The sequence below is a fragment of the Lithobates pipiens genome, unplaced genomic scaffold, assembly GCF_037356315.1.
Source record: "Lithobates pipiens isolate NorthernLeopardFrog02 unplaced genomic scaffold, aLitPip1_a1.2 Scaffold_22, whole genome shotgun sequence".
Taxonomy (NCBI): domain Eukaryota; kingdom Metazoa; phylum Chordata; class Amphibia; order Anura; family Ranidae; genus Lithobates; species Lithobates pipiens.
The window spans coordinates 302,123,505-302,149,129 of record NW_027507784.1 but is presented as its reverse complement, the minus strand read 5'-3'; the positions used below and the strand labels follow the sequence as shown (position 1 = coordinate 302,149,129).

Sequence of the window (25,625 nt, the reverse complement as noted above, 5' to 3'; positions counted from 1 at the left end):
TCTCTGGACTCAATCTATCTGATCTGCAATACTAGTATCCTGGGTTCACTCAAACTATTTTATATAGATAATTCAAAATGATAAGAGTAATTTAAACTCCAAGTCTTTGAAATCCCGATTCCTGAATGTAGGTACACCCAAGGTAAATTTAAGGCCAAGCTTGGCCGAAATGCCTCAAAGTCATCATGCCTATTGCCTAATACTCTGTTATTGCAAGTGGACTTGGAGCTAAGAGTGTTGACTACTTCGTATACTGCCCCCTTTATTCTATTTTACCAGATGCAGCAAATCTTTATCAGACCCTCTGACTCCATAATGTGTAAAGTGATTTTCTCTAGAACTTATCTCAGACTGCTTGATTCTAAATCAGAAATGTAAAGAGCGACTCTGGAGCAGGTTATTCTGTACCTTATGGAGTGACCCATGTGCCTGCAATATTAGGGGATGCTAAGACCTGTAGTGCAGCAGCTGCGAAGAACACGAGTTGTCTCCCTAAGCCCAGTACTCACTAGGGAGCTGACCTTAGCCTGCGGTATAAACACAATCACAGCATTTAATGTGATCGCTTGACACCAGACTGACAGGAAAATGAAAAATAAGGTAAGCTGATGTTTTGTAAAGGGATGGTCTGCACACAGATGCCCACTTCTGGACGGGCCTGTCTCTTTATGTCTTTTGGCCTTCTGTAGCCATTAAACTGGGTGCACCCCTACCCAGGCCCCCCGTTGTTGTCGGCCTTCAGACCTTACAGCTGGAAGACACCATCTGTTTATGTCAAGTCAATAGACTAGAACAGAATGAAGGAGTAACTTGGAGTGCACACATTAAATCCTCCCTCTCTTTACAAAGTAGCAGATGACAACCTGACTCTTGGCCTCTGTATTAAGGGAAGCCTATGGTTCTATGTTCTATTATCAGTGTTATTGGTGCATTCTACAAAGCCAGGCTGGGAGCTATATGAGTGAATTACAGGGCTATACTATTTTATTTTAGAAGGTTATGAGGTTAAATGACTAAGATCTCATAATTTCTTTGTTTAATTGGGAGTTTACAGTGCCTTGAAAAAGTATGTGTATCAGTCTTTAGTATAGATACAGTGCCTTCAAAAAGTATTCATACCCCTTGAAATTTTTCACATTTTGTCATGTTACAACCAAAATGTAAAAGTAATTTATTGAGATTTTCTGTGATAGACCAACACGGAGTGGCACATAATTGTGAAGTGGAAGGAAAATGATAAATGATTTTCAATTTTTTTTACAAATAAATATGTGAAAAGTGTAGCGTGCATTTTTATTTTGCCCCCATTTGTAGAGCCTCCTTTCGCTGCAATTACAGATGCAAGTCTTTTTTGGGATGTCTCTACCAGCTTTGCACATCTAGAGAGTGCCATTTTTGCCAATTCTTCTTTGCAAAACCGCTCAAGCTCTGTCAGATTGGATGGAGGGCATCTATGAACAGCAATTTTCAAGTCTTGCCACAGATTCTCAGTTGGACTTAGGTTGGGACTTTGATTGGGCCATTCTAACATATGAATATGTTTTGATCTAAACCAGTGGTCATCAACCCTGCCCTCAGGGCCCACTAACAGGCCAGGTTTGCAAGATAACTGAAATACATCACAGGTGATATCATTTGCTGCTTAGTGATTGCAGTATTCTAGTGTGCATCTCCCCCAAGGTAATACATAAAACCTGGCCTGTTAGTGGGCCCTGAGGACATGGTTGATGACCACTGATCTAAACCATTCCATTATAGCTCTGGCTGTATATTTAGGGAGGTTGTCCTGCTGGAAGGTGAACCTCCACCCCAGTCTCAAGTCTTTAGCAGACGCTAACAGGTTTTCTTCTAAGATTGCCCTGCATTTAGCTCCATCCATCTTCCCATCAACTCTGATGCTGCCACCACCATGTTTCATGGTGGGGATGATGTGCTCAGAGTGATGTCCAGCGTTAATTTTCCGCCACACATAGCATTTTGCTTTTAGGCTGTGGATCTCTGCAGCTCCTCCAGAGTTACCATGGGCCTCTTGGCTGCTTCTCTGATGAATGCTCTCCTTGCCCGGCCTATCAGTTTAGGTGGACGGCCATGTCTTGGTAGGTTTGAAGCAGGGGCAGGACTGACAACTCATGGGGCCCCCGGGCAATAGGAGATTATAGGGCCCCCGGACAATAGGAGAAGATTATGGGGCCCCCAGGCAATAGGAGATTATGGGGGGCCCCAGGCAATAGGATATTATGGGGCCCCTGGGCAATAGATTATGGGGCCACACAGTATACACACATACAGTATACACACACACACAGACACATAGTATACACACACAGAATACACAAAGGTACTGGAGAGGTGGGGCAGCTATAATCTTGGGATTTTTTTAAATACACAGCTTTTTACATACTGTCCCTGGTTTTATTGAGGCTGGCAACCCTGATGGGGCCCCTTAGTGGCATGGGGCCCTCGGGCAGTGCCCGAGTACCCATATGGTCAGTCTGCCCCTGGTTTGAAGTTGTGCCATACTCTTTCCATTTTCGGATGATGGATTGAACAGTGCTCTGTGAGATGTTCAAAGCTTGGGATATTTTTTTTTATAACCTCACCCTGCTTTAAAATTCTCCACAACTTTATCCCTGACCTGTCTGGTGTGTTCCTTGGCCTTCATAATGCTATTTGTTCACTAAGGTTCTCCAACAAATCCCTAAAGGGCTTCACAGAACAGCTGTATTTATACAGAGGTTAAATTACACACAGGTGGACTCTATTTACTAATTAGGTGACTTCTGAAGGAAACTGTTTACATTAGATTTTAGTTAGGGGTTATCAGAGTAAAGGGGGCTGAATACAAATGCACACCATACTATTCAGATATTTATTTGTAAAAAATTGTGAAAACCATTTATCATTTTCCATCTACCTCAAAATTATGTGCCACTTTGTGTTGTTCTATCACATAAAATCCCAAAAAGACATTTACATTTTTGGTTGTAACATGACAAAATGTGGAAAATTTCAAGGGGTATGAAAACTTTGTATTTACTATATTTATTGTCTATAGGACACCAGCGGATTCTGCAATGAAAGGTTTGCCAAAGTGAGAGGTGATTGTACAGGCTAGAAAACCTTGTCCAATCACAACTGTCCCTCTACTCATTAAAGCAGAGGTCCACCCTAAAGTGGAGCTTCCACTCATTGGAACCCTCCCCCCCTCCAGCGCCACAATTGGCACCTTTCAGGGGGGAGGGGGGTGCAGGTACCTGTACAGTACAGGTATCTGCACCCACTTCCGGCGTAGATTCTGCAGAAGGTACGCCCCTTTCCGCAGAATCTACGCCCCTTTCCGAAGGTCCCCCGCTGCCTGCTGGGAAACACACAGATCTCAGAGACAGTGGGGACCATCCTTATTGTGCAGCGTGACTCGCGCATGCGCAGTAGGGAACCGGGAAATGAAGCCGCAAGGCGCCACTTCCCGATTCCCATACCCAAGATGGCGGCGGCAGCACCCGAGAGACGATCGAGACATCAGCTTCGGGTGCCGACATCGCGGGCGCGCTGGGCGGGTAAGTGTCATTATTTTAAAAATCAGCAGCTGCAGTATTTGTAGCTGCTGGCTTTTTAAAAAAAAAAACGGCGGACTCCAATTTGTAAAGAGATTCAGTAGCTGTCATAGATGCAGTTATTATATATACAGGTGCATCTAAAAAAATTAGAATAACATCAACAAGTTAATTTATTTCAGTAGTTCAATTAAAAAAGTGAAACTCGTATATTATATAGTTTCATTACACACTGAGCAGGGGTGGACTGACAACTCATGGGGCCCCCGGGCAATAGGAGATTATGGGGCCCCCAGGCAATCAGAGATTATGGGGCCACACAGTAGATACAAACACACACACAGTATACAATTATACAGTATACACAGACATGTTTCTAAGGTACTGGAGAGGTGGGACAGCTATAATCTCAAGATTTTTAGACCAAAAGGATGTCGGTAAGGGACATTTCAGAGACAGATTTAAAAAAACAAACACAAATTTTTATATACTTTCCCTAGTTTTACTAAGGCTGGCAACCCTGATGGGGCCCCCTAGTGGCATGGGGCCCTCGGGCAGTGCCCGAATGACCCAATGGTCAGTCCGCCCCTGACACTGAGTGATATGGACTACAGCTGGTGTCAGTGCTTCAAGAGCCACCACACACAGATACAGACGTATCTAGGGCATGGGCTACAACTGTCACATTCCATGTGTCAAGCCACGCCTGAACCAGGGACAACGTCAGAATCGTCTTACCTGTGCTAAGGAGAAAAAGGACTGGACTGTTGCTCAGTGGTCCAAAGTCATTTTCAGATGGAAGTAAATTTAGCATTTCATTTGGAAATCAAGGTCCCAGAGTCTGGAGGAAGAGTGGAGAGGCACAGATTCCAAATTGTACGAGGTCTAGTGTGAAGTTATCACAGTCAGTGATGATTTGGGGAACCATGTCATCTGCTGGTGTTGGTCCGCTGTGTTTTATCAAGTCCGAAGTCAGCGTAGCCCTCTACAAGGAAATTCTAGAGGACTTCATGCTTCCCTCTGCTGATCAGCTTTATGGAGATGCTGATTTCATTTTCCAGTAGGACTTGGCACCTGTCCACACTGCCAAAAGTACCAATACTTGGTTTAATGTTCATGGTATCACCATGCTTGATTGGCCAGCAAACACGCCTGACCTAAACCCCATTGAGAATCTGTGGGTTATTGTCAAGAGGAAGATGAGAGACACCAGATCAAACAATGTAGATGAGCTAAAGGCCTCTATCAAAGCAACCTGAGCTTCCATAACACCTCAGCAGTGCCACATGCTGATCTCCTCCATGCCTCGCCGCATTGATGCAGTAATTCATGCAAAAGGATCCCTGACCAAGTATTGAGTCCATACTATACTGTACATGGACATACTTTTCACTAAGCCAACATTTCTGTATTGAAAATCTCTTTTTTATTGGTCTTATCATATAATATTCCAATTTTCTGAGATACTGAATTTGGGGTTTTCACAGGTTGTATGCCATGATCATTAACTTTAAAGCCTCTTTCACACTTGTGCAACTTGTCATGCGACTTGGGACTTCAAATTTGCATGACAAATATTTCCCCATGATTTCCAACGATAACCGTTCATATATCTGTGACTTCAAGTCGTGCCGACTTCAATGTAGTACAGGGAGTACTACATTGGTCTGACTTTCATGCGAGCCGAGGTCCATATACCTGAAGTTTATACAGACATTCTATGAAATTGCGGTAAAATCGTGCAACTTTGAAGTCGCATCAATGTGAAAGGGGCCTAAAAGAAAATAAATGCTTGAAATATATCACTCTATGTGTAATAAATCTAGATAATATGAGTTTCACTTTGTGAATTGAATTACTGAAATATATTAACTTTTTGATTACATTCAAATTTTTTGAGATAAACCTGTATATAGTATATTGTTTTTTTGCTTAGGAGCAGAACTGTTTGTATTAGGAGAAGTGAATCACTTTTTGTCCCATTGTCTGTGTATTAGGAGGAAAGGAGAGCTCTGTATCCTGATGTCTGTGTATTAGGAGGAGAGGAGAGCTCTGTGTCCTGATGTCTGTGTATTAGGGGGAGAGGAGAGCTCTGTATCCTGATGTCTGTGTATTAGGAGGAGAGGAGAGCTCTGTGTCCTGATATCTGTGTATTAGGAGGAGAGGAGAGCTCTGTGTCCTGATGTCTGTGTATTAGGAGGAGAGGAGAGCTCTGTGTCCTGATGTCTGTGTATTAGGAGGAGAGGAGAGCTCTGTGTCCTGATATCTGTGTATTAGGAGGAGAGGAGAGCTCTGTGTCCTGATGTCTGTGTATTAGGAGGAAAGGAGAGCTCTGTATCCTGATGTCTGTGTATTAGGAGGAGAGGAGAGCTCTGTGTCCTGATGTCTGTGTATTAGGGGGAGAGGAGAGCTCTGTATCCTGATGTCTGTGTATTAGGAGGAGAGGAGAGCTCTGTGTCCTGATATCTGTGTATTAGGAGGAGAGGAGAGCTCTGTGTCCTGATGTCTGTGTATTAGGGGGAGAGGAGAGCTCTGTATCCTGATGTCTGTGTATTAGGAGGAGAGGAGAGCTCTGTGTCCTGATATCTGTGTATTAGGAGGAGAGGAGAGCTCTGTGTCCTGATGTCTGTGTATTAGGAGGAGAGGAGAGCTCTGTGTCCTGATGTCTGTGTATTAGGAGGAGAGGAGAGCTCTGTGTCCTGATGTCTGTGTATTAGGGGGAGAGCTCTGTGTCCTGATATCTGTGTATTAGGAGAGGAGAGCTCTGTGTCCTGATATCTGTGTATTAGGAGGAGAGGAGAGCTCTGTGTTATGATGTCTGTGTATTAGGAGGAGAGGAGAGCTCTGTGTCCTGATGTCTGTGTATTAGGAGGAGAGGAGAGCTCTGTGTCCTGATATCTGTGTATTAGGAGAGGAGAGCTCTGTGTCCTGATATCTGTGTATTAGGAGGAGAGGAGAGCTCTGTGTTATGATGTCTGTGTATTATGCCGCGTACACACGACCAGACTTCCCGGCAGACTACATCCAACGGAACCAGTCTGTCGGACAATCCGATCGGACCTAGAAATAGAACATGTTTCAAATCTGTCCGACAGACTCAATTCCTTTCGGGAAAACCGTTCGTCTGTATGCTGGTCCGATGGACCAAATACGACGCAAAGGAAGCTATTGGCTACTGGCTATTGAACTTCCTTTTTTACCTAGTCTGCCGAAAAGTCCAGTCGTGTGTATACAGCATTAGGAGGAGAGAAGAGCTCTGTGTCCTGATATCTGTGTATTAAGGAGGAGAGGAGAGATCTGTGTCCTGATGTCTGTGTATCAGGGGAGGAGAGCTCTGTGTCCTGATGTCTGTGTATCAGGAGAGGAGAGCTCTGTATCGGAGAGGAGAGTTCTGTGTCCGGATGTCAGTATTAGGAGGCGAGGAAAGCTCTGTGTCCTGATGTCTGTGTATTAGGAGGAGAGGAGAGCTCTGTGTCCTGATGTCAGTGTATTAGGAGGAGAGGAGAGCTTTGTGTCCTGATGTCTGTGTATTAGGAGAGGAGAGCTTTGTGTCCTGATGTCTGTGTATTAGGAAAGGAGAGCTTTGTGTCCTGAAGTCTGTGTATTAGGAGAGGAGAGCTCTGTGTCCTGATGTCTGTGTATTATGCCGAGCTTATTATGTCTGTGTACACACGAGCGGAATTTTCAACAGAAAAAGTCAGACGGGAGCTTTTCATTATATATTCCTATCGTGTGTGTGCCCCATCAGACTTTTTACGTCGAAAATTCTGTTCTAAATCTTTCAGACGGAACCAATTCCTATCAGGAAAACTGCTCGTCTGTATGCTGTTTCGACGGACAAAAAATGACGCATGCTCTGAAGCAAGTACAAGACGGAAGCTATTGGCTACTGGCTATTGAACTTCCTTTTTCTAGTCCCGTCGTACGTGTTGTATATCAGCGTGTTCTTGACAGTCGGAATTTTGTGTGATTGTGTGTACGCAAGACAGTTTCAGAGGAATTCCGTCATAAAAAACCTTCAGAGAGTATTCCGACGGTAAAACTGGTCATGTGTACAGGGCATTAGGAGGAGCGGAGAGCTCTGTGTCCTGATATCTGTGTATTAGGAGAGGAGAGCTCTGTGTCCTGATGTCTGTGTATTAGGAGAGGAGAGCTCTGTGTCCTGATGTCTGTGTATTAGGAGAGGAGAGCTCTGTGTCCTGATGTCTGTGTATTAGGAGAGGAGAGCTCTGTGTCCTGATATCTGTGTATTAGGAGGAGAGGAGAGCTCTGTGTCCTGATATCTGTGTATTAGGAGGAGAGGAGAGCTCTGTGTCCTGATATCTGTGTATTAGGAGGAGAGCTCTGTGTCCTGATATCTGTGTATTAGGAGGAGAGCTCTGTGTCCTGATATCTGTGTATTAGGAGAGGAGAGCTCTGTGTCCTGATGTCTGTGTATTAGGAGAGGAGAGCTCTGTGTCCTGATATCTGTGTATTAGGAAGAGTGGAGAGCTCTGTGTCCTGATATCTGTGTATTAGGAGAGGAGAGCTCTGTGTCCTGATATCTGTGTATTAGGAGGAGAGGAGAGCCCTGTGTCCTGATATCTGTGTATTAGGAGGAGAGCTCTGTGTCCTGATATCTGTGTATTAGGAGAGGAGAGCTCTGTGTCCTGATGTCTGTGTATTAGGAGAGGAGAGCTCTGTGTCCTGATGTCTGTGTATTAGGAGAGGAGAGCTCTGTGTCCTGATGTCTGTGTATTAGGAGAGGAGAGCTCTGTGTCCTGATGTCTGTGTATTAGGAGAGGAGAGCTCTGTGTCCTGATATCTGTGTATTAGGAGGAGAGGAGAGCCTTGTGTCCTGATATCTGTGTATTAGGAGGAGAGCTCTGTGTCCTGATATCTGTGTATTAGGAGGAGCGGAGAGCTCTGTGTCCTGATATCTGTGTATTAGGAGAGGAGAGCTCTGTGTCCTGATGTCTGTGTATTAGGAGAGGAGAGCTCTGTGTCCTGATGTCTGTGTATTAGGAGAGGAGAGCTCTGTGTCCTGATGTCTGTGTATTAGGAGAGGAGAGCTCTGTGTCCTGATATCTGTGTATTAGGAGGAGAGGAGAGCCCTGTGTCCTGATATCTGTGTATTAGGAGGAGAGCTCTGTGTCCTGATATCTGTGTATTAGGAGGAGAGGAGAGCTCTGTGTCCTGATATCTGTGTATTAGGAGGAGAGCCCTGTGTCCTGATATCTGTGTATTAGGAGAGGAGAGCTCTGTGTCCTGATATCTGTGTATTAGGAGGAGAGCTCTGTGTCCTGATATCTGTGTATTAGGAGGAGAGCTCTGTGTCCTGATATCTGTGTATTAGGAGGAGAGCTCTGTGTCCTGATATCTGTGTATTAGGAGGAGAGGAGAGCTCTGTGTCCTGATGTCTGCGCATATTGGGGGTCACAAATGATAACAGAAAAGAGTACAAAACAGGGATTGGTTTATTAACAGGAGATGAGAATGGGCCTTGTTGTGCCCATTTTGATTTTGTGGTATCAGGAGTTATGTAATGTTAATGGACTCTTGGAAGCAGAGAGCAGTATAACCTACCGCATTAGCTATTCCACACGGTTATCGTCCTTCAGGAACCTCTTGGAGACGGATTCTTCCCATATAAGTGTGTCCAGGCCCATCTCCCACACCCTTTAAAGCACACAACAGACACTTCAGAATATTGAATGCATTTATTTTGGCTTTGCAGGTTGTTCTGCAGAACAGCATATATCGCGCAGCAGGAAGGTGGGGTTGCGGCAGAGATCTGAGCATACAGAGGGGATTGGGGGGGGAGACCTGGGAATGGGTCATAGGGAACCAACAGATGACCTTCTATCCAGGCACTACAGTCTCCTCAAAAGCAAGTACTATTCACCTGTGTACATAAAAATCTACACATATATATATACAAAGAGCTTTCTGTGCCAACTTGTACTGATCTTTATCATTGTATTATGTACAGGAAAATAAATAAAGAAACAAATGAATATGTGGGAGTATGTCCATATATATATATATATATACTGTATATAGCACATGACTAACAAAGGGGTTACAGCAGGCATTCACCAGCATGGTCAAGCATCCCTGTTCCTTCCCAAGCCATGGCGGTCAGAATATTATAAAAGAGGAGTTGTAAGTGGCAAACACATTTAAATAAATATAATTACCAGCAGCAATGCTACAAAGTTAATAATTCAAAGAAAATAATACAGATTAAACTAAGAACATCACTGAAACTGGGTTCCCTTAAAATTCTTTAGGGCCCAAGATATACTATATTGTCAAAGGTATTGGGACGCCTGTCTTTACACACACATGAGCTTTAATGTCATTCAAGTCCTAGTCTGTAGGGTTCAATATTGAGTTGGCTCACCCTTTGCAGCTATAACAGCTTCAACTCTTCTGGGAAGGCTGTCCACAAGGTTTAGGAGTGTGTCTATTTGTGTTCTTCTAGAAGCGCATTTGTGAGATATTGAACGATACTGAACGATAATGAACGAGAAGGCCTGGCTCGCAGTCTTCACTCAAATTCATCCTAAATGTGTTCTATCGGGTTGAGGTCAGTACTCTGTACAGGCCAGTCAAGTTTCTCCACCTCAAACTCGCTCATCCATGTCTTTATGGACCTTGCTTTATGCACTGGTGTGCAGTCATGTTGAAACAGGAAGGGGCCATCTCCAAACTGTTCTCACAAAGTTGGCAGCATGAAATTGTCCAAAATGTCTTGGTATGCAGGCACCTAAAGAGTTCCCTTCATTGGAATTAAGGGGCCAAGCCCAACCCCTGAAAAACAACCCCACATCATAATCCCCCTCCACCAAATGATTTGGACCAGTGCACAAAGCAAGAGCCATAAAGACAAGGATTAGCAAGTTTGGGGTGGAGGAACTTGACTGGCCTGCACAGAGTCCTGACCTCAACCCGATAGAACACCTTTGGGATGAATTAGAGTGGAGACTGTGAGCCAGGCCTTCTTGTCCATATCAGTGCCTGACCTCACTAATGCGCTTCTGGAAGAATGGTCAAACATTCCCATAGACACACTCCTAAACCTTGTGGACAGCCTTCCCATAAGAGTTGAAGCTGTTATAGCTGCAAAGGGTGGCACAACTCAATATTGAGCTCTAGGGATTAAGACTAGGATGTCATTAAAGTTCATGTGCGTGTAAAGGCAGGCATCCCAATACTTTTGACAATATAGTGTATTTATTTATTACTGGTACTTATACTGTAATACATTCACATCAGTCCCTGCCCTCAAGGAGCTTACAATCAAAGGTCTCTATCTCACATTCATATATACAGATAATATGGGCAATTTAGGCAGGAGCCAATTAATTTACCAGCATGTCTTTGTAGTGTGGGAGAAAACCAGAGTACCCGGAGGAAACCAATGCAGGCACAGGGAGAACATGCAAACTGCGCAGGTAGTGACATGGTTGGGATTCGAACCAACGACCCTAGTGCTATCAGTTGTAGTTACAGATTACAATGTAATAGAAAGAGTAACTGGACAAACAAATGGACTTACTATACTTTAAAAGAAATGATCCTTATGTTTATTCTTGGTACACCAAGGTATAAATGAATACTATAAATGGAGGTATATTGCCTCCTTCTCCAGGTAGTTATACACACCCAAAATGTCCTTTAAAACCTTGGTGTTGAAGGAAAACCTTAGGGTGCCCGTATTTTTGCATGAAGATCCAACTTGCCTTCCACATGTACCTGCAAGCCTCCCCCAGTTGCTTTATGCACCTCCGAAATATCCTTTTGTAACTTGTGGAACATTTCCAATGAAGAATATATTCGCTATATTACGCAATATAACTTTACGCCCCAACCTGAATCTTAAAGCCCATTCGTAAAATTATGACCATTTCTCCTCTTCTTGGACTTTTAGATCTGCCCATCCTTTGCATCTGCTTAAAAAGCCAGCATATGCACCCATTATACCTGCATATATCTCTTGCTCTCCACCTGGTCCAATCAAAGAATGCTTTGCCTTCATTCAGAAAATGCAAAGTGTTCTCTGAATGGCGCCCGTGCTGAGTGCCCAGCTCCCTGTGTTTAAAATCGAGCAGGGAAGCCATTCGGCTGGGGGAGCCAGAAGAAAATGGAGATCCCTGGAGTAGCTATATCTATGTGGAGTAAAATGTCAGCGATTTCTAGCTTTCAGGGGCATTGGGCAGATATGGTATATACCGTACATAATTATGTTGGTCCAAGCTGGACCAACGTAACTATGCATAATATATCCATACCTGCAATTCATCTTTATTCTTCCTTTGTAGAGAACATTTTAATATATACATTTATCTTTGCGAAGAGAGTCACTTTAAGTGTAAACAAAGAATGCTGCACTACCAACACAACCAGAGTGTAGATGAACATGTCAAATGTCCTCAGCCAGTGCTGCTCCACAAACCACACCCCCTGGCACATTTCGCTTAAATGGGCAGGGGCGAAACATGTCAAGGGCGTGATTTGAGGAGTAGTGCTGGCTGAGGCCATTTAACATCTTCATCTATAGTCCAATCGGTTTGGAAGTGCAGCACTCCTTGTTTACTCTATTTTGTCACTGCTGGGTGAATGAGCTTAACACCGGCACCCCATTTCCAAGCACCAGGGGGATCGCACCTTTCCTTTTGCTTAGAGCGGCGCTCCAAGCCTCATACTCGTTATAGAGAGTCAATTTAGGGCTTAGATTTATGGGTCAGGTTAAGGTTAATAGGCAGTACATGAATATTGCAGTTTTGATGTGAAAAGTTAAAATTCCCAAACAAAAAGCAAAAAGTGAACTTTTAGAAGCCAAAATAAAGCTGCCCATATGCATAAAAATGTTTCCTTCAGTCCAGTGAGCTCAAGAATAAAAAAAACTATTCCACCATCCCTGCCGGCTCTTGTATTCTGACAGCCAGCATTGGCAACTGTGAGAATAAAGAATGCAGCTGATTGGTTGCAGTCACCATTCAGCTGAATTCATTTCTAAAAGCCACCTTGGAAGTTTTTTGAGCTGGGTAGTGTCAGCAGGGCCACCTTCGGCTTTTCAAGCCATGTATGACTAGTTTAACGTAGCATTCTTCTTTATTCAGAATATCAAGAATATCGATCTTGAGTAACATCTTTCACTATCCTCTATGCTGATTAAACTGTTTGTATTATATTGTGTTGCTGGTATTTCTTTAATTGCAGCAGAACTACTAATAATTATAGAAAAAAACAAGAGGTTGCACTTTAACCTAAATATTCCTAAAAATATAGATATTGAGATCATAAATTGATATTGTGATCTCGTGTATAAACATATATTAACTCCAAAAGTGACAACAACTTTCTTGAGATAAATAAATAGAAATTATTGATAATCAATAGTGTGATAATGTCCAAAGAAAATTATCCAAAAAAAAAGCAATCAAGATAATTTTCTTTGGACATTATCACACTATTGATTATCAATAATTTCTATTTATCTCAAGAAAGTTTTTGTAATTTTTGGAGTTGATATATGTTTATACACAAGATCAATTTATGATCTAAAAAAAAAAGCAATCAAGATAATTTTCTTTGGACATTATCACACTATTGAGTATTAATAATTTCTATTTATTTATCTCAAGAAAGTTTTTGTCACTTTTGGAGTTGATATATGTTTATACACGAGATCAATTTATGATCTCAATATCTATATTTTTAGGAATATTTAGGTTAAAGCGCATCCTTTTGTTGTTTCTATATTTTTTTTGTTATTTCACTTTGTGTTACAGCTATTTTTGGTTTAGTTCACTGTCCGGCGCAATTTTTTCTTGGTAATTTATGTGCGTTAATAATTATATTGGAGTAACACAGTTTTTTTAAGTTATAATTCATCAAAGCATGGCTTGGGAGAGGACAAGGGTGCCTGAAATCTTTGCCAACTTCTTCATGTAACCTTTTCGAGAGATAACAGGAAGTTTGCATGAACTCCAATACATTATACATGTACAGTACATCTTTATGCACACACCCCCAATATGCATGCTGTTGCATTTAACAAATGGTTAGAGCCAAATTTAGCATTTGGTAATGAAGGCAATAGCAATCTTAGCTTTTTAGCTGTTGGGGAACGACTATTACTAGAACGTCATACTGGGACTTGTAGTTCCACTGAGCTTAGAGAGTAACTTATTGCCTATGCCTGTCGTTTATGTGACCATTCATAATATAGAGGCTATGAGGTGGCCATTTAAAAAAAGGCAGACAAACCAAATTCAGGGAAACCTGCATCTTTGAACCTGCGTTTGATCGTTTGTGTGTAAATATGGCTGGGTTTTGAACATGGGTTGGTTTTAGGTTGGATGAGAAATGTAGGGCAGATAAATAAAAATGTTCAAAATCACACCTCAAATGAAAACCTTCTGGACTCTTACCTGAATTCTCCTATTATTAATGGAAAACGATCATTGGAACCAAATACCTGTACACCTAGGCCATCCTAGCAAAAAGCACCAGTCACAACTGAGCTTTGGCAAGAATCTGACTATTCAGGCTTTAAGTGGATGTAAATTTTGCTGTTCACAAACATGTGGCATTTGGGATGATTTACCAGGCATTTTCACCCCCTTCCTGCCCAAGCCAATTTTCAGTGCTGTCGCAATTTGAATAAAAATTGCGTGGTCATGCAACACTGTTCCCAAATTAAATTTTTATTGTTTTTTCCCCACAAATAGAGCTTTCTTTTGGTGGTATTTCATCATCTCTGCGGTTTTTATTTTTTGTGCTATAAACAAAAGAAAAGCGACAAGTTTGAAAAAAAAACCCACTGTATTTTTTACTTTTTGCTATAATAAATATCCCAATTTTTTTTTTAAAAATAACTTTTTCCTCAGTTTAGGCCATTATGTATTCTTCTATATATTTTTGGTAAAAAAAAAATCACAATAAGCATATATTGATTGGTTTGCGCAAAAGTTATAGTGTATAGTGTTATAGTGTCTACAAAATAGGGGATAGTTATATGGCATTTTTATTTATTTTTACTAGTAAATTTTTATCGTGACAGTGACATTGCGACGGACATATCGGACACTTTTGACACCCTTTTGGGACCATTCACATTTATACAGCGATCGCTGCTATAAAAATGCACTGATTACTGTATAAATGTCAAAGGCAGGGAAGAGGTTAACACTAGTGGGCGATCAAGGGGTTAACTGTGTTACCTAGGGAGTGACTCTAACTGCAGGGGGAGGGGACTCACAAGGGGAGGAGTCCGATCAGTGTTCCTCTGTACTGGAAACACATAATCGGTTTCCTCATACAGATCCACGGTCCTGCTCTGTTATCTGTTACCATGTGTGCCTGGCAGACATCGAGGCTGCTGGGCACACACTTCGGCTCCCGAGTGACAGTCATAGCCCAGGACCTAATATGACGCCCGCCCAGGACGGGAGATCCCTCCTGCGGATGTCATATGATAATGGGCGGGATGGGAAGTGGTTAAGCTTTGGGAAAAAAAAACTGGAAGCTGATTGCCTTCTAGGCATAGCTGCACCAGATTTTGCACTCTCCAGTTTTAGTAAATCAACCCCATTGTGTGGATATATTAGAGTATTGATTGTGAAAAAATATCAGCTTTAATTTCTTTATTTTTCTGCAGCTACTTGGCCGCACTCTCTCTTTCTCAGTGTCTGTAGAGTTGGAGCCCTCAGCATGGAGAAGCCATTGAGTGACTGGTTCTTTCTAAATTAACTTTGGTGCTAGACTAGTAATAGTAGAATAGTGAAAAGCAGAGTGTCCCCTGCAAAGAAGGGAGGTCATAGTTACCTCTTTTGCTACCCAAGTTTCCAATCAGTGCTATGCTGCAGATATAGCTGCTTAACTTAAAGCAGTTATAGCTACTTGAAGAAACTTCAGAATCTAACAGTTTTCTTTGTGTGTGGATTCACCAGCCACTACATTACTACTGTGTCCTTTAGGGACCTTTTACCTGGGAGGTGGACTTTACCATTAGAGTTAACACCTCATCCCTTTAAACACGAACACATATGAATTACACAGGTTCTGAAGCTAATTTTAATGCAGATAAGGCACTGGGTGAGCTTAATTACCACCTTAATCAGCCACAGAACCTGTGTAATTAATATGTGTTCGGGTTTAAAGGGATGAGGTGGCAACCCTATTTACCACCCCTCTCTAAAGCAATCCACAGAGGATTGATTTTCAGAGGTGTTTGAGCAGGGGTCTGCAGGTGTTCAGGAGGCAGGACTGCCACCCCCTTAATGCCTGTTATTTATTTATTTTTAACCCAAGGGGAATTTTTACATACAAATACGGCACTGCAACAGTGTGCAGTTGCAATTTGTTTCCATTGAGTTGAATTGATGCATTTGGCAATCTACACTACCTGCCGAATGCAATATGGGGAGTTAATTTGTTGCACTGTGGAGTATCTTAGCCATGACATTGTGTACTGAGCCATCATGTCCATTCGTAGGTAGGGGGGATGCGATAAAAACGTGGATTAACCATCTGTTTTTACCACCTGTGTAAAGCTAACCTTAATGCTGTAGGAATTCTTCAGGCAGGTGTTTCTGTAGTACAGCACTGTTGGACAGCCTGGGCATCAAAAGGAAAGTATGACTTCCCTTCTTCGCAGTGAGATGGGCCAAGTATGAGCTCTTCTTTCCAGAGGGCACTTTGTTTTTCATTTATATTCTGCTGGCATTTGACATCAGTTTGAAATGCTTATGAGATCATTTTGAGTTCATTCACAGGTACATTTGACCTGCAGTTGACATCCTTCTGACCTCCAAGCTGCTTTAAGGTGATTTTGCATTTTCCTAGTATGGGGAGAGAAGCAGTTCTGATGTCCATCGAACAGGCCCTTATTGTACTGTATACTTCTGATCTTTGCTTTCAGTAAATGTACAGAGGAAGAAGAACCTGATGTTTCCATCTGAAAATTTGTAGTGCCTTTGGTGCCTCCTAAATATATCATTGCCAATGTCTGGGTATGTTTAAACCTCAGTCCCAGACATTATTTTTCAGTTTTGGAAGTTGGGAAGGGTTAAAACCTTTAACAGGGTTTTACTGCCTTCTGTGACCATAAAGTGGACATTTCCACACACCTCCTCCTTCAGTGACATCTGATGTGCCAAGACATGACATGGTGTCAGCGGGACAGGAAGTTAAAGGAAATATCCTCAATAGAGGACAGACACAGCTTAAACGGAAAACGTAACTTTTCCCCATTATATAGGTTTTGGCTGGGGCTGGTCTTTACTATTAGCACTTATCCTTTCAAAACGGAAGCTCATGGTGTGGTCTGCAGTTGGAATCCTGGTTCCCTTTCACATCTATGCACATGCATTTTTATCCTTTTTAATTTTGGTATTTTTTTTAAACACTTTGTTGTGTATGCTTTATGAAATATTCAGAAGGGAGGCTTTTCTGTGCTGCAAATATGTTAAAATTTTAAGTGACTTGCGTCTTTCTTGTGCACTTATTATACATTTCGAATAACCTACATAATTCAAAAGTCCTGCTTGTGCTTCATTTAAAAATGTACTAAACTGCAGTGCATCACCACCTGAAAGTAGACATGTGTGAACAGGCCGAAGCCTAGAGGACCATTCACTGTAAAGATGGGCCTAGGCCTTGCAGGGTTTGTGGCCTTGTCATCTTGCCCTTGAGATGGCCCTAAAGCTCACATCTCTAAAAAAGACACGCAGGGATATTTTTATCACATCTGGCAAAATCTTAGACTTTTCTACTAAGTTCCCCATCAATGAGGAGAAAAATGTGAACTTCTGCTTAAAGTGGGGTTTATTCAATACAGCAGTGAAAAGAGCAATGGCTTTATGTAGTATAACCACCAAAGAGATTCCACAGCTCATTAGCAGAGAACATTCAGAACAATGAAGACTGAGTTTGGATTTCTTTGGGTTTTGTACCTTTTTCACATTGCTCGCTGCCTTGGTAAATAAGTAGGAAGGACTCCTTGAAGACCATCACCTATCCCCAATTTGAATAAGCTTGATTTTCAGAGGGCAGAACTTGGCAACACAGTCAAGGTCGGTGATCACCTAAGGACTATTTGTGTAAGTATAACATGTCTTGGTTTAGGATGTTTAAAAAAGGAAGACATATGTTTTGGAGCACCCTGTTCCCATCTTTCTTGAATCCACCAATGTGACCCATCATCACCTACCTTAGGCATAGCCAGGGAGTTACACTGTTTCACATCCATATGGGGTTCCCCTGGTTTTCCTCCATGATGCATGATCAGGCCTACTCTGAACACACTAAGGAATACCTTCAATCTGTTAGACCAGCTAACCAAAACTTACAGATAATGCTCCTGACAGAATATTTTCTTTTTTTTGTGCTTCATGTCTTCCATCATTGTATTTAGTGAACACTGTACTGGCAGTCATTTTGTTAATTAAAATAGATCTAAAGCCAATCATGAAATATCTTTCATGATTTCATGATACCTTTAAAATGTTCCTATAATTTCAAAGATTGCTCTCAATCTTTTTCTTTTTTATCACGCGTCTTTTATTACAAATAAAGCTAAGTGATCCTGCCATGCAGGTCCCTTTTCTTGTACTTCCTGTTATGCGGTGACAACTGTCTCATAAGTGCGCCTCTGTTGTCACTGGTCATGTGCTCTTCTGCTAGACTACAAGTGGATGAGCCAGTACACATATTTATAAAACATATTTATAAAACATTAGTTGCACAAATGTCAGAAGCATGTAATACGTGTATAGTTAGCGCCATCTAGTGGAGTTATCTGAAATGCCTCAATGAAACAACTATACCACATTTTGGCCACCAGATGGCGGTGATGATGCAGGTGGTATCCCCTTACAAACATTGTTGCATTTTGCTCAGCTTTCAAATATGATTCTGACAGTCGTGCAACGAATAAATAAACCTTATTGTGTAGACATGGGCACCTGTTGTCACGATCAGGAAGTCATTTCAAAGCAATGATGTGCAGCTGAGGATGGAGTGAATGCATGTACACTGGAAGTGGCTGAAAGAGGCTGAAGAAGATCAGCAGCACTGACATGCAAAGATGAAAGGAGGTGAAAACTGTATTTTATGAAAAAAAACAAGGCAATTGTTTATTGCTATTTAAGAAACTAAATGTCATCCAATTAGGTTTTAGATCTACTTTAATATTTAAAAAAAATAAAAAAAAGTAACATAACCTCTCTCCTGCAGGATATCATGAACCACAGTAATACTTCTTCGCAACAGGCTAAATTGGTAAATGAAGTCAATCTATTCTGCTCATAAAATGAATGCCTATGTTGCAGCTAACAGGGTAACTTCAGTCCTACACTTTATTAAAACACACCCACTTGGATGATAATCACCCCTATTTATATGTTCCTTTTACCTAAAATGTAAATTTGGCTCCATATGTTTCAGTATGTACATAGGTATTTTTTTATTTTTTTATTTTTTTTGCAGTTTAAGGGATACTGCAAACATACGCTAAACCAACTTAAATACATACACACGTGGGGAATTTTATTCCCTTTAGCTGTCACAATAATACATTTTATGTATTCCTTCATATCTTTCCATTTTTATGCATACCATTATTAAAGGGGAAATATCAGTTGTTTTCTAAGTCTGCACTTTGGCATTCTGTTTATTAATTGTATTTATTTTTTCTTTAGTCACTTTTTTTGATCTCTTTGGTCGAGAGTTGAAACCAGGTTACCGCACTGCAAAGGCCGATATGTTTGTGCCTTGTATATATTTTTATGGATTTCAGAAAAAAACAAACTGATACTTTCCCTTTTAACAGTTGCTTGATCACGCTTGACAAAAATATGGCCTTTCCTCCTCCTAGGAATCATAAAAGGAGAGGTCATAAATAACTTTGTCGGAAAAGAGGTACCTTATTATATTGTTCTGCTATGGCAAACACAGAGGTTAAAATGAATCTCAAAGACCTTAAGGAATACTGGGCCATACACAAGACGACCATATATATTTTTTTTTTTTTAGTTTAACATACCTTTGAAGTTCTACTTTCAGCCTGTAGGAGGCGACACACCTAATGGGAACTGGTAGGCAGCTAAAGTGTTACTGAAAACACAATACAATCGCTTTGTCTTAAAGTGAACCTGTAACCCATGCACCTTCAGCCAAAGCAGCCATTTAGTGAGGCGAGTCAATATTAAGGAAGCTGTGACATCACAAAGGCACGAGGCGCAAAGTGGGAAATAATAGGCTGAATATGGGTTCCGCCTACAAAATGGTTGCTTCCAAGGTGCATGGATGGTGGGTTCACGGTTACATAAAAATGAGATAATTCACTACCTCTTTCCCCATTCATAAAAATACCCCACCCGCTGTTTGTCATGGGTGGGCAGCAGTCCCGAGCGGCACATGCTTTTGGCAAGTATTAGCGAGAATTGCGGCAAGGTGTCACTGTCATCTCATCTGGACGGGCAATATCCAGAGAGCGGAAGGCACTTAGTTCAATCCTCAGTATGGCTGACGAAGGTTGATAGAGGAGGAGGCATGAGATGGGGGTGAGAGAATGCCCTTCTCACTAATACATGGTCCATCCAGTGTCTGCGCAGCCCTCCAGAGGTAATCTAGATGGAGAAGGTGGCATGCCTTCGCTTTAGAGTGTTTATACATTGCACGAAAGATGGTGCCAAGAGACCCAACTCTGCCACCAAACGTCGGATTGCAAGTTGCACCCCCGAGGGATCTGGACGTTTGCCCTTATTGTCACTCTGGAAATTTTTGAGTCAGCCTTGGCTACTAAGCACAGCTTAGAGAGTTGTCTCAATACAGTGAGCGTATGTAGAGCCCCAACTTTCTTCATGTGGGTGGAGTTAAGTCATGGTGATGTCACCACTTATAAGAAGAATATGATGTAGAAATGACTCAGATCAGAAGCCCACCAACATGTGTCTAGGAGAATTAGGAGCCGTGTATTTAGATATCCATCAGGTCACACCACCATAAGACTGAGTTGTGGAATGATGCAGTGGCTCCTGGAACACAATGAATAAGTTCATGAGCTGACACAGTGAAGAGCGGGGATGCTCAGCTGGGCTGCCAGCCTCTTACTTTCTTGGTGGCCCCACAAACTATCTGGTCCTTCTCTGCACCACCAGTCTCACCGTGCTCCTCCATCGCGACCCCTGTCCTCAGTCTTCTCCCGCTTACGTGCCGTTTCCCCGCTGCCAGATTCTGCTGCCCCTTTCCCTCCTGTCACCAGGCTACTTATTTCATCTGTAGGGGAACGTCCGATGCTGCCATCCACCTGTACCCGGATATCAGGAGAGATTGATAACTGGTGGTGGGGCACTAGGCCTCCATTGTCTGTACACTTTGGGAATAGATAGGTTTTCATCTGTCCTTTTCCCTTGACATTGACGGTCCCCCGGTAATCAAATTCATAGCCCATTTTCACTAACACCCTATAGCTTTCCTCACTTGCCTGGATGCGACATTCCACTCCTGTTGTGTCCATTCTGCTGGCAATGTTCACTGTGTCTCCCCAGATATCATAAAGCAGCTTGGTTGTCCCAATCACACCCGCCGTCAGTGGACCATGGTTAAACCCAATGCGGAGCTTGAAGTTAAACCACAGCATGTTGTTGTTGAAATCATCCACCACGCCCATCATTTCCTTGGCAAATTCAAACAATGTCTGCAGGTGGCGGTGAGGCTGGCTGCTGTCCTGGCACTGAGATGGGTTAAGTCCTGAGGCGGCCATGTAAGTAGCGCCAATGGTCTTGATCTTCTCAATGCACGAATAATGAGGTTTGCTAAGAAGCTCATCGAAGTCTCCAATGAGCTCATTTAAAACCCTATAACACTCCTTACCACCTTCATAATTTTCTTCATAAAATTCGCTGAAGTTGACTATGCTGGCGAATATTACACCAGCATCATCATGGTTCTTGGAGTAGCTTTGGGACACCTTCAGCTGCTCAGCTACGTGATAAGGGATGATGTTGCGTAGAAGCCAATCTGCTTGATCCCTCATGCTCTGGATCTTAGTACGGTGCAGGTCTGCCTCCACGTCACCATGGTAGTGAAGGCGGTAACTGACCTCAAACTCTCGATTCAGGAACCACACGAGAAGGAGGAGCAGAAAATAAGCTACAGCAAGTTCTGGTCCAAGTAGGCAGGTCGGTGTGCTTGGACTGTCAGGATTCAGAATGTCAGGAGGAGGAGAGGAAGAGCTACAAATGGGGAAAAAAAATAAGCTTTTAAACACAAGAGTATTTACAGTTTTTCCTGTGTCTGCTATTGATAATAGAGATAACACTGTGGTTTAATGGTTACCACTAATGCCTACTAATTAACTTCCCACCAGGGACTCTATATGCATGGAATGAGTACATTCTTCTATTATGAATAGGATTTCCCTGTGCGCTCCACATTCTTCCCACAATTTATAAAGAAACTTGAAGGTTAAATGTCTTCTGAATAAATTGATCCTATGTGTTTATATCACTATAACAAGGAGATTAGAATGTAAGCCTTTTTGCAACAAGAGCTGATATGAATTATTCTCTGAGCACACTTTTCAACCGGGTCATGACGCAGGGATTGTTCCTGGACCCCACTCTTAAATATGTAGAAGCCTCCCAAACAACATACAGTATCTCACAAATATGAGTACACCCCTCACATTTTTGTAAATATTTTATTATATCTTTTCATGTGACAACACTGAAGAAATGACACTTTGCTACAATGTAAAGTATTGAGTGTACAGCTTGTATAACAGTGTAAATGTGCTGTCCCCTCAAAATAACTCAACACACAGCCATTAATGTCTAAACCTGTCAATATTTTGTGTGGCCACCATTATTTTCCAGCACTGCCCTAACCCTCTTGGGCATGGAGTTCCCCAGAGCTTCACAGGTTTCCACTGGAGTTCTCTTCCACTCCTCCATGATGACATCACGGGGCTGGTGGATGTTAGAGACCTTGCGCTCCTCCACCTTCCGTTTGAGGATGCCCCACACATGCTCAATAGGGTTTAGGTCTGGAGACATGCTTTGCCAGTCCATCACCTTTACTCTCAGCTTCTTCATCAAGGCATTGGACATCTTGGAGGTGTGTTTGGGGTCGTTATGTTGTACTGCCCTGCAGCCCAGTCTCCCAAGGGAGGGGATCATGCTCTGCTTCAGTGGGTCACAGTACATGTTGGCATTCATGGTTCCCTCAATGAACTGTAGCTCCCCAGTGCCGGCAGCACTCATGCAGCCCCAGACCATGACACTCCCACCAACATGCTTGACTGTAAGCAAGACACACTTGTCTTTGAACTCCTCATCTGGTTGCCACCACACCCGCTTGACACCATCTGAACCAAATAAGTTTATCTTGGTCTCATCAGACCACAGGACAGTGAAAATGTCCTTAGTATGCTTGTCTTCATCAAACTGTTTGCGGGCTTTCTTGTGCATCATCTTTAGAAGAGGCTTCCTTCTGGGAATGACAGCCATGCAGATCATTTTGATGCAGTATGTGGTGTATGGCCTGAGCACTGACAGGCTGACCCCCCACCTCTTCAACCTCTGCAGCAATGCTGGCAGCACTCATACATTTATTTCCCAAAGACAACCTCTGGATATGACGCTAAGCATGCGCACTCCCTGTATGGTCTTGGCCACCGTGCTGCAGCTCAATTTCTTGGCAATCTTCTTATAGCCTAGGCCATCTTTATGTAGAGCAACAATTCTTTTTTTCAGATCCTCAGAGAGTTATTTTCCATAAAGGTGCCATGTTGAACTTCCAGTGACCAGTATGAGAGAGTGAGAGCGATAACACCAAATTTAACACACCTGCTCCCCATTCACACCTTAGACCTTGTAACACTAACGAGTCACATGACACCCGGGAGGGAAAATGGCCAATTAGGCTCAATGTTGACATTTTCCTTTAGGGGTGTACTCACTTATGTTGCCAGCGGTTTAGACATTAATGGCTGTGTGTTGAGTTATTTTGAGGGGAGGGCAAATTTACACTGTTATACAAGCTGTACACTCACTACTTTACATTGTACCAAAGTGTCATTTCTTCAGTGTTGTCACATGAAAAGATATAATAAAATATTTACAAGAATGTGAAGGGTGTACTCACTTTTGTGAGATACTGTTTACACTGTATTAATTTACCAGAATTGGGAGCAGATTAAAGGAGAAGTATGGACAAAGCTATTTTGACTATACTTCTCCTATGGATCACAGGAGTGCATTTTGTTCTGCACACCTGTGACCCATTTTAAGCCCACAGGGGGCTAAAGTCCGCTGTCGGCCAACATCACTCAGCTGACCCAGGCGCTGAATCAATCCTGACATTACAGTCGGGATCCACTCAGAAGCCTGAATAGGCAGTTGGTCCAGCCTCTCGGCAAGCCACTGGGAGACTGAGCCACATGCTTCTGCATACCCCCGCCCCCCCTCCCCCCTCCCGCAACCCAGCACTCCAGTAAGTGCTGGAAGGACAGAGCAGATACCTGGTGACTGACAGTCATCGATCTCTGCTCAGAGCAGATGGGAGAACTGAGTGATCAGTGATGTTTAATCTCTCAGTTCTCAGTGCAGAGGCAGCTAGGGACAGATGCAGCATTAGATTGATGCTGCATCCACCTAGGTCAGTGTAAATGTTTTTTTGTTTTTGTTTTGTTTTTTGGGAAACCCAAACTTCTCTTTTAAATGCTATGAGTCTCGTCTTGTCCAGGTGCCATTGCACCCTCTGATGCACAGATGTGCTAGCTCCGTGCAGCACACATGCTAGCACAAGGGTGCAGTAGTAAATACTCACTCTGCTCCTCTTCCCTGCAGCTCAATGCTCTCTGATCACCCCCTTCCAGAGCACATGGATTGGAATGGTGGGAGGCTGCTGAGGAGGTAGAAGTATTGTAGGTTGCCACTGCAGATATACTTCGGAAATGCTGATTGCCCGACTGCCTAACGCTTTCTAAGTCACTGACCCGGACCAGGCAAGCGAGAACGACATCAGAATTCAGACACAGAAAATACTTAAAACCTAATTGCAGGAAAATGAAAAATGACTGTTGCAATATGTTCATCGTAAAGCTTAAGGCTCGGTTCACACAGTACGCGGCACGACTTGCAGCGCCGCGACCTGCCGCATAGAAGTCAATGCAAGTCGCCCAAAGTCGCCGCAAAAGTAGTACAGGAACCTTTTTTCTAAGTCGGAGCGACTTGAGTTCCGTAGTACAGAACGGGGAGCGACTTGTCAGGCGGTGAAGTCGCCTGGACAAGTCGCCCCTGTGTGAACCGAGCCTTACCATTCTGCTATGTTCCACAAAAGTTACAATAATGATATCATTTAATTCAGCACATTTTGCAGTAAATATACTGTATGGAGATTCACAAATTATATCTTTTGTTTTTAATTTGTTACTTTTTTTTAGCAATAGGAATCAAGAAAAAATAAATAAAAATTATATATATATATTTATATTTTAATTATATATATCTTATATAATTTGCTATCTGACTGCCACCCCCCCCAAAAAAAAAAAAAAAAAAAATGTATAGTAAGTTAGGGTATGCTACAAAAGCTATAATATGGTGAACCAAAAAAAAAAAAAAAAGAAAAAGGCATGGGGACTCAAACGTTAAAGCTGTTATGTCTTGTTACCTGTAGTTTGTTGCAGTATTGGACTCTTCTAGTACTACGGGTCTAGAAAGTAATATAAAAAAAAACAGTGTTAATCATGTAGGAAGGAATGCTGTCATTGCCCCACCTTCCTTTTACTAAACTGCCCTCACTTACCCTGTTGGAAACAGCGGCACATACAGCAGAATCAACAGAGCGGCTCCAGTCACCGTAGCAAGGGAGGATCTCAGCCAGGAGCTCAGCTGGCAGAAGTTACAGTACTGCACTAGAGGGATCAGCAGAGCAGAGCTCAGGAACATGGTGTACTGTAAGGAGTAAAGACAATTAGTCACCACCAGGGGGCAATACTAACACAGCAGGTACTACAAGGAACAAAGCTGGATTGTCCATTGTGACTCTATCACAGGTAGTGTCTAATTC

The 25,625-nt window shown here is 42.5% G+C and overlaps 1 protein-coding gene across 1 annotated transcript in view; it reads right to left on the bottom strand.

Moving 5' to 3' along the window:
* Positions 1 to 18,653: 18,653 nt before the first annotated feature.
* Positions 18,654 to 25,625, bottom strand: part of ADCY9 (adenylate cyclase 9) — a 177,767-nt gene continuing 170,795 nt past the window's right edge. Inside the window, exons 8-10 of the mRNA XM_077449265.1 lie at positions 25,362 to 25,510; positions 25,227 to 25,268; positions 18,654 to 21,784 (exon numbers count right to left, since the gene is read on the bottom strand). Of these exons, the coding sequence (XP_077305391.1) occupies positions 20,710 to 21,784; positions 25,227 to 25,268; positions 25,362 to 25,510 (1,266 nt within the window). The 3' untranslated portion in view covers positions 18,654 to 20,709. The remainder of the gene's footprint in view (positions 21,785 to 25,226; positions 25,269 to 25,361; positions 25,511 to 25,625) is intronic.